Source organism: Dunckerocampus dactyliophorus, chromosome 2, assembly GCF_027744805.1.
Source record: "Dunckerocampus dactyliophorus isolate RoL2022-P2 chromosome 2, RoL_Ddac_1.1, whole genome shotgun sequence".
NCBI lineage: Eukaryota > Metazoa > Chordata > Actinopteri > Syngnathiformes > Syngnathidae > Dunckerocampus > Dunckerocampus dactyliophorus.
In genome coordinates, this window is record NC_072820.1 from 13,807,975 (window position 1) to 13,817,500 (window position 9,526).

General features: G+C 43.0%; 1 protein-coding gene across 2 annotated transcripts in view; it reads left to right on the forward strand.

The window, feature by feature from the left end:
• Positions 1 to 2,819: 2,819 nt before the first annotated feature.
• Positions 2,820 to 9,526, forward strand: part of LOC129173216 (solute carrier family 22 member 23-like) — a 47,150-nt gene continuing 40,443 nt past the window's right edge. Inside the window, exon 1 of one of the 2 annotated variants that reach the window (XM_054763927.1) lies at positions 2,820 to 3,900. In XM_054763927.1, coding sequence (XP_054619902.1) covers positions 3,175 to 3,900 — 726 coding nt within the window. In that variant the 5' untranslated portion in view covers positions 2,820 to 3,174. The remainder of the gene's footprint in view (positions 3,901 to 9,526) is intronic. The other variant, XM_054763916.1, reaches the window with a different exon arrangement.

Below are 9,526 nucleotides of genomic sequence, written 5' to 3' on the forward strand. Positions count from 1 at the left end.
TTGTCATTCAGTATATTCAGGTAGTCGGCTGACCTCTGTGTTTGGGCACATAACATTGGTCTAAGTAGACCTGGCCAACTGCAGCAACCCCCACCCTATTTGCTTAGTTAAACCCAGGTGGTGACCTTTTTTGGCAACACAAGCGATTACACCTCACAGTGTCCAAATTGTGTCCAAAGTTTAATATTTAGTGTGAGCACTGAGCACCATTGTTATCCAGCACTGCCTTAATCCTCTTGGGCATGGACATTTACCAGAGCTGCATAGGTTGTTACTGGAATCCTCTTCCACTCCTCCATGATGACATCACCTGAGGGATATAGACATCTTACGCTCCAACACCTTCTCTTCACTCGAGGATGCCCCACAGATGCTCAAGTGAGTTCACGTCACCTTCACCTGCTTTCTTAGCATCTTGGATGTGTGTTTGGGCTCCTTATCATATTGGAAAACTGCCATACGGCCCAGATCATGCACTGCTTCACAGTGTCACAGTAGATGTTGGAATTCATGTCTCCTTGAATGAATCTCAGGTCCCCAGTTCCGGCAGCACCCATGCAGCCTTAGTGCGTGACGCTACTACCACCATGTTTGCCTGCAGACAAGACACAAGTATGTTGGTACTCGCTACTGTTGCCAACTACGGTAATTAGATAATAGAGTCCCTCACAAAAGTGAGTACAGTAATCCTTGAAAAATCCTTGAAACCGTGATAAGTGAATTTCTGTGAAGTACGATTACTTAATTACAAATGGAATATTTTCATAGTTAGAGCTTAGAAAACCTATTTACGACCTTCTAAATATGTTTTTAAAACATTATTAGAGTCTACTAGACATGAAATAACACCTTTATGGTTATCTTCACACTCGTATTGTTTTTGAATTGCAGGTATATATATGGTGTCGGAATCGCACTGCTGTTCAGGTCAGAATAAAGTTCTAAAAGAGCGCCAGACTCTGTCACTGTGTGGGGACACTATTGTGTCTACGTCTACCGTCATAACAGAGAGGTGTGGTTCGACATGATGTCTCACTTGTAAGTTCATCTCACTTTGTAAGTTGTTAGCATGTCCGCCGTTTGGCGTACTTACCATTAGGCAAACACAAGTAATTGCCTAGGGCCCTGAGATTTCCAGGTGCCCTCAAACATCTCATACTGATTATTGACTTTTTTCTTTGATTTAAAATACATATTAAGATTTAAGTTTTAATTCACAAGCTTAAAATGACATCAAAATGCGTAATCTATCATGATTGTTTCGACTGCTCCTCTGTCCCTTCTCATGCAATGGACTATGTGCAGAGAGGAGAGGTTTTTATACAAAATACTGAAGGTGTCAACATTTTTCACAGTTTATAATATATAAAGAGGTATATAAACATGGCAGTGTAAGTAGCAACTTAAGTTGACAGATAAGTAACAGATTTCAAAAGGAGGAAAAAAGTGGCCTAAATTCCATCTATCCATCCATTTTCTATACCGCTTCTCCTCATGAGTGTCGCGGGGGTATGCTGGAGCCTATCCCAGCTGACCTCGGGCGACAGGCGGGGTTCACCCTGGACTGGTCGCCAGCCAATCGCAGGGCACATATAGACAAACAAACATTCACACTCACATTCATACCTATGGACAATTTAGAGTCGCCAATTAAGTTAACATGCATGTTTTTGGAATGTGGGGAGCAAACCGGAGTACCCGGAGAAAACCCACGCACGCACGGGGAGAACAAACGCCACACAGAAATGCCCAACGGAGATTCGAACCTGACTGTCCTGACTGTGACTGTGGCCAACATGCTAACCACTAGAGCACCGTGCGGCCTGGCCTAAATTACATACGCAAATAAACTAATTAAAAAAAACATTTGTCAGTGCAGTACAAGGATATGGAGGGCCCCAATGGGTTTGCCTTGGGACCCCAAATGACTTAATATGCCCCGTACATGGCACATATTGATGTATTTTGAGCATGTGCATCTGCTATTTTTACAGTTTGTAATCATTTCTATACCCATAAGGACATCCCCCAATCATACAGGATCAACTGCACAGTTTAAGTGTTCAAGTGTCAAGATGCACCTCTTTTTGTGCCCATTGTTCAATTTGCATCATGAAGGACATTGATGGAACAATTTAAACAATATGTATGTTTTACATTTTTGTAGTCAGTGTTTATGATTTTATTGTCCTTTCAGCAGTTCCACATGATACAATTACAATGACTAAAACACTACTGTTACAATAATTAAATAAAATCAGATGGTTATATAATTTTTTTTCCATACTTTAGCCAACTAGTCAAAGTTCTGATTGCATGCAGACTCATTTTTTATATGAAATCTTGTTCAGAACTATTCCACATTCCTCTGCTTTTCATGCCCAGATTTGTGATGTCCTGTGTACACCCCAGCAGCCACGTGAGCCCACTGATAATGATTTCACTCTCATTTATTCAGTCACGGCTCCAGGATGTGATATTGTTCAGTATAGTGGTGTTAATACTAGTAATAATAATACATTTAATTTATAAGCGCCTTTCTAAAAAAAAAAAACCCAAGGGCAGTGCACATGATACGGATAAAACAATAAAGGATAAAAACAACATGTCAAAGTGAGTCTGGATATGAAGATGGGGAATGAGTCAATATTTTGGATGTCAGGATGTCAGTTGGTAATGAGCTCCAGAATTTGGGAGCAGAGCGGCTGAAAGCTCTGCTCCCCATGGTGCTGAGGCGGGCAGAGGGCACAGTGATTAAGGGCTTGTGTGTTTTAAGTACATCGATGGGGCGAGTTGGCACAGTATTTGCGCGCGGATTGAAGTCAGCCTGTCTGGGACAATTTTTTTCATAAAGTAACTTATGACTGCTAGAAAAATACATAATATATATTATGATTGTATCGTTTATGTTCTTTATTAAATACAACGTTTAAGCATTTGTCTTTAAAGGGTGGCACAATGGAGGAAGTAATTGCAGTGTACATCCCTTCTGAACAGCCATGTTGGGTGAGTACTCCTCTCCGCGCCGCTTTATGTTCAGGTGTGTTACCTGCCTTTCACTTCCGGTAGCAGGGCTTGCTCTGTCTGCCCGCACCTACACAATGGACCGGGCGACTGGGAAGGTTGTTATATAGTTTGTGGGCCGCAGTGTGAGCTTCGGCGTGCTCTTGCTGCATGCAGACACACACGGGAGAGGAAGTGCTTCCTGACAATAAAAGAGGTGCGTCTCATTTCCAGTCCACTTGGCGTGGCTCCTCGCTGGAGCTGAGCGCATTGACGCATTGTGGAGTCGACAGGGTGGGGGGAAGAGGAGGAGGAGGAGGAGGAGGAGGAGAAGGAGGTGGTGGAGGGGGTGGTGGTGCTGGTGTTGGTAGGGGCGCGCACTGCAACCCCTCCTTCCCGTACACAACCGAGGAGGCATCTACCGGCGGAACCGCGATGGACGTGGTGCAGCTTGACACCGACGACCATCAACCGGAGAACGGTTTCGTCTCCCCCGAGAGCACGTCGCCTTCGGTGCCCCTGACTCGCATCGACGGCTCGATTCTGCCCTTCCTCGGCGGCTTTGGGAAGTACCAGAAACAGCTGATCGTGCTGACATGGATCCCGGCACTCTTCATTGGATTCAGCCAGTACTCGGACAATTTCTTGCTCGCTCAGCCAAACAACACATGCATCCAGCCCCTTGCCAACACCACCACCGGCACGACCGCTGCTACTACAGCCGCCACAAGTACCAGCAGCAACGTGACGTGGGCCCGCTCCTGGGCGTCGGAGGTGGCCCAGAATGCGAGCGAGAGGGTGGCTGGCAGCCACAACGACACGGGTGACACGCAGTGTACATGCAACGCGTGGACCTTTGAGCTGCACACAGGGCTTGTACAGAATGTGGTCACCAAGGTAAGACATGTTACTCTCATGCACATCCTCATTCATTCATTCACCTTACAATTTCCACACCCCACATGCATAAAGGGATCCCCATGCATGGAGTTTCTAAGCCTTCCTTTAGAGCTCCCTTGCAGTGCAATAGAAACAATGAAGCTGGCCCACTTTCAATGTGTTTTGGTCACCTAGTGTTCTATGACTGTCAATACACTCCTCTATTCCAGTCACTATCTCTATTCAGAGCCTAAATTTGTGAACCAATGTACTTTATATAAGTGCTAGCACATACTGACAGGCCAGATGGAATTTGCCGGTGTCACACCAATGGACATAACAGAAAGGAGCCTTTCGATTTAGGGCAAAGGTCATTAGTACACACACTCTGGAATAATGCAACTCCTGACCAAACATCGTCCCCCTCCCACCCTCTGTAGCAGCGTAAACCAAACAAGTGGGTTCATTCTGGGTCATATTGATATTATGTTTACATTTCTGATTGAAGATCTTGTGCTTGTATCTAAATTAAATCAGCACGGAAAGTGCAGACCTACCCGCTTTATCATTAAGTTTTACATGATTGGATATTTAAATCTTCAACACTTGCCCCACACAGGGAATCAATATAGATTAGTCCAATTTGATTAACTTGCAGCTCATGGCAGACAATAGGAACTTAAGTTGTATTAATTTATAGAGTCTTACCCTCGGAAGAGTTTTACAGGCTTATCAGCACAAACGGTCTGATGAGAAACCAGGCTTTGAAGCATCTCTTCACTAATGGTAGCCTGGGCTTGTGTCCATCATGGTTCCAACGGCCCATCTGCTTATCTCTCATGTCTGATTTAAATACAGCAAACAAATTGCAGCAATCCAGTAAGAAAGCGAAGGATGGTTGATGTAATCATATGGTCAGACTATTGGGCAAAGTAGTAAAATATCTTGCTGTGAGACAAACTTAAGTCCTTAATTTTTATTGATTTTTTTAAAAAATTATTTTTAAAGCTTGCACTGACTGATCGTCTCAGGCTGGTGTCACCTCCATCTGCTCATACTGAATTTGTGTTGCCTTTGCATACACACCTAGAATGTCATGTTGATGCTGCTGTGCATGAATGGTTGCTTAAAAAAACACATACATGGTGACCTTGTGGCAAGGTCATCACCAGGAGAAATTGTTTTTACAGAAAAAATGGAGGGGGACCAACAATGTTCCCTCAAAGCTGTGCATGTGCGCAATCATGCACTGCTCCCACGTTCTCAGCGCACAGCCAATCCATGCAACGCACAAAATAAAATCCAACCTGAACTGTAAATGAAATAAACACATAACAATTTATTGTGTACCATTTTGCCACGCAACTTAGTGAACAAGCGGTAACAACATATAACACGATGACAAACACTGTCCAGCCAGTGGTAAGATCCTGTTTTCATCCTGTTACTTATGTAGCCAATCAATTCATGAACAGCGCATTACATAGTAGATGCTGCTGTTTCGCAAGTTAGCGTACAGCTAATGGGGCAGCGGAGTTGAAAGAGGTAAATGCTGCTTGCTAACCTCGTATTATGGCAAAACGAATGGGCATTTACTAAGCCAAAGTGGCTTAGTAAGTGGCTGTCGGAGTATGTGCAAACAGAAGAACAATACGTGATACTTTTTTCTTTTTCTGAGTGAAAAGTGTGGACTAAATGCACGGCATAACTGCGCATGTTTACTGACGTGCTTTTCATTTGATCAGTTGAGATTTTTTTGTTTTTTTACGTTTTTTTTTTTGTTTTTTTTCCATTTAGACAAAAGTATACATATACAACAAATATGGCATCAATTTCAAGTACATTCCCAGAATGAAATAGTGCCACAACGGGCTGCTGCAAAACATAAAGTGTAAATAGTAAATTAAAGTATACGTAATTTATAAAATAAATAAAAGAAAAGAAATGGAAAATGAAATTATAAACTGGGGGTTTTCTACAAGATCCAGATTGTTAATTGTATGAGAGTGCTTTTGTCTCAGGTTAAGAATAAAGAAAGCTACATTGTACAATATGCCTTGCTGTCCGAACCCACACATATACAAAATACAACAGAATGGGAGTTGGACTGCCTCTGTTCTCAGGTTTTGGACAGATGCGATACTACAGTGTGCACATCTGATGGCGCTCACAGAAGTCCGAGGAATGTTGCGGTCATTTTTGCGTATGCTCAAACACTTGAAAAATTAGGGGGGACACTGGAGACCAACCACTTATGTAGCCAATATATCAGGAAGACTATGTTACCCGCTTACTATTTTAAGTTCCTGTTTGTCTTCCAACCGCGATGTATAGAACTTCACAGACATGAAAAAGTCTATATTCATGGTGAAACTTCACAACTGAATTCGAATTCTAGCAGGCGCAGTTACTGTGACGGAATTGCTGAAATTCTTGTTCCCGTTCCGTTTGCACAGCCCCTCGTTGCTAGACAAAATTTATGGTGCCCATTAACATTCATTGCCCCAAAACCCAGTAAAAAATGGCACATGCCAGTCAGTGGTCAAAGTCAGCAGGGACAGGAACACTCACGGCATTATCCCAAAATTTATTTACGAGAGACGTTAATGTCGTATTCTTGTTGTTGGCCGTGTCACATGTTGAAAAAGCTTCTTGTTCCTGAGCAAGTGGAGCACAATCATTTGGTGCCCAAAAGCCTGGTGACAGAAAAATAACATACAGTATGCTAGTCAGTGGGCAGAAAGTCAGCAGTGGCAAACGCTAAAGGCATCACTCCAAAAACAATTATGAGAGGTTTATGTCAGATTCCCGATCCTGATCATCTAACTCATTTGCACAGCCTTTTGTTGCTAGGCAGGATTTGTAGACCATGTCATTTGATGTGCCCCAGAGCCCAGTGACAAAATTGGCAAATGTCAGTTAGTGGGCAGAAAGACAGCAGGAACAGGAGAGAGAGACGTTTGTCAGGTTCCTGTTCCTGGTCATGTCACTCATGCTGCACCAAACCCTCTTGCCACTGGACATTTTTTTAATGACAGTGGGCAGAAATTAAGCAGGAACAGAAATACTAAGGACATTACCCCCATGAGATGAGTTCCTGTCACATTTGCGAGGCCTCTTGTTGTGGAATTTGTGAGGTACAATCATTTGGTGCCCAAAATCATATTCCAGCCATGCCCACTGGGCTTTTTGAGTGCCTGTGGACAGCAATTCAGCAGGAACAGGGACACTCAAAACTTGCCACCGAAAAGCACTGCACAGTAAGTTTTTATGCATTGTTTGAAAGACAGGTGCCAGAAAGTTAGCAGGAACAGTAACAAGAGGTAACAGTCACACAGGGCAAGCGCTAGATACAGTATTATGAGACAAGTGTATGTATCACCATTCTATATTGAATATACATGTTACAAATAATCTCCAATATGCTAGCTCTTATACAGAATTTCCACATAATCAGCCTGTCCACAACTTGTGATGCAACTTGTGTACATTGCCACATGTTCCCGTCTCAAAGTAGAGCAAATAGGATGTGACCCGACAGCAGGAACTGATGACTTGGCATTTCTGCCTGTGTTTGGACTGAGCAGTCACAATTGGGATCAGCTATCCGTGACACACTGTAAGTAAGGCAAGTGTCAACACTGACCAAAAGTACACATGTGCTCCCTCCCCCACACACAGACGCACACCATGTGACGAGGATCCTTATGATCATGTGCGAACAACGTGAACCCTGCGACAGGCTTCACTGTTCGGCTGTGAGGAACCCGCGATTGAAACCCATAACCAATGGAGCTAACCTGATGGGGGGGAAAAACACACAATACAGATATACTGTATGACCTTTGGCCCCAGCTACTCAAAGCAGATTGTATCACGTATCTTTTAAAGTCTAGAGGGTGTTTGCTGAAGCAATGTACATCTATGCTGACCAATTTGACCTCCTCTATCATGACCATTTTCTGTTGGATGTTCCTGCTTTGGTATATAGACGCTAATATTTCATTGACACAAACAATGTACTGAGCAATATGACTTTTGACCTTAGCTACCGCAGCACTATTGTGTCAGACATCATCCAAACGGAATTAGATTCTTTCTTAGCTTTCTTAGCTTATCATCCCCGTCTTAGGAAAGGACAATTGTGATAGTCTGACAGGTGACAAGAAGGCTTTTGATCTCTGCTACCTCCACCTTTTTGTACTATTAATTCTGCGTTTTCAATAGTTTCGATTACTAAGATCTCATACGAGTGACCTTAATCACTGCTGGCTGCTCATTGGTAGAACACTTGAGGATAGAGATGACAAAAAAAAAAAATAGTTAGCTGATTCTGTTGCTGGTATTGTACTCCACAGTCCCAACTGTGCTGCAGGGCTCCATTTTTTTCACTGCCCTCAGTCTCACCTCATATTAGTGATTACTTGTTTTCTTGTTGTTAGACCTCCCTAAAAGGTAGTTAAACATTAGAGTGCTTACAAGAGTCATGTACTTAGCCATGTGATCTCTAACCTCAACCATCTTATGTAGGACATCGTTCAAACTGACGTAGGTATTCTCTTGGATATCGGACAGTAATTCTTAAAAGTTGAAAAATTGCGACTGGTAGAGTTAGTTTTGACTATTGACCTCAACACCGCCATCATCTCATGTTGTTTATTCACTGTTACCAACAAAAAGCTCCCACGTCTGTAGCTGGCTGACGGTTGGTTGGCAGAGATCCAGGAGTAATTTCAAGATGTGTAGTGAAGCCTGTTTAAATCTTTTTTTTAAATTTTTTTTACAAAGCTGTCCTCCATGAAGTGGTGGGTGTATAAGCGGGTCGGGTTTGTCTAGCTAGGAGTAAGTCAGAGGTGGTATCATGTCCATGAGGATGGAGGTTTTTCCTTCATGATGTCATGAAAAGCCAGAACTTCAAAAGCATCTGTTTGGAGTCTGTTAGGGAAATGATAGATTTTTCTCATGTTTGGTGCTCATAAACTGGCTGTAGGGACACATATCACGGTTAGAACATCATTTAAAAAGTCACTTTTGCATAATCGGAGACCTTTTAAAAAATGCACCTGTCTGTATAAGCAACATGACCTTTGACGTTGTTGTGTTGGACACCATTCAAAGGGAATAGGGCTCTTCCTTATAGACATAATTAAAGAAAGATGGGTCGTGTGACCTGCATAGCTGTATTCCACTCTTTGGAATGTCACAGACCGATGTGGTCTCGTTTTGAGGTTTCCACCACAAGACGTACTTGATACATTTCACTAGCTCGTTGCTCCCACTGAAAGAAACATTTTCAAGAGGTGGCCAAGCATCCAAAGTGGTTCATGTGGAATCCCGTTCTAATTGAGTCAAAGCCCTCCTCAGGGTCCTCCTTAATTAGACTGAGGCTCTGCAATGAGAATATATCATTACACTTGTGTGTGTAATCCTTCTCTGCTCACATTTGGGTTGTCCGAAACATTAGACCCAAGAGCGTTGTAGGTCCGACTTTAGTATGGGCTAGGTGCGATAAGGGGGATGTTATGTAAAAAACACATAAACCCACCCTGGCCTCAGACTCGTGTGTGAAAGATTATACTGAAGGATGAACACCCATGTAGGCCTCTCTGCTCTGTCCCTTTATTCTGTTTAGCCAGCTGTTCAA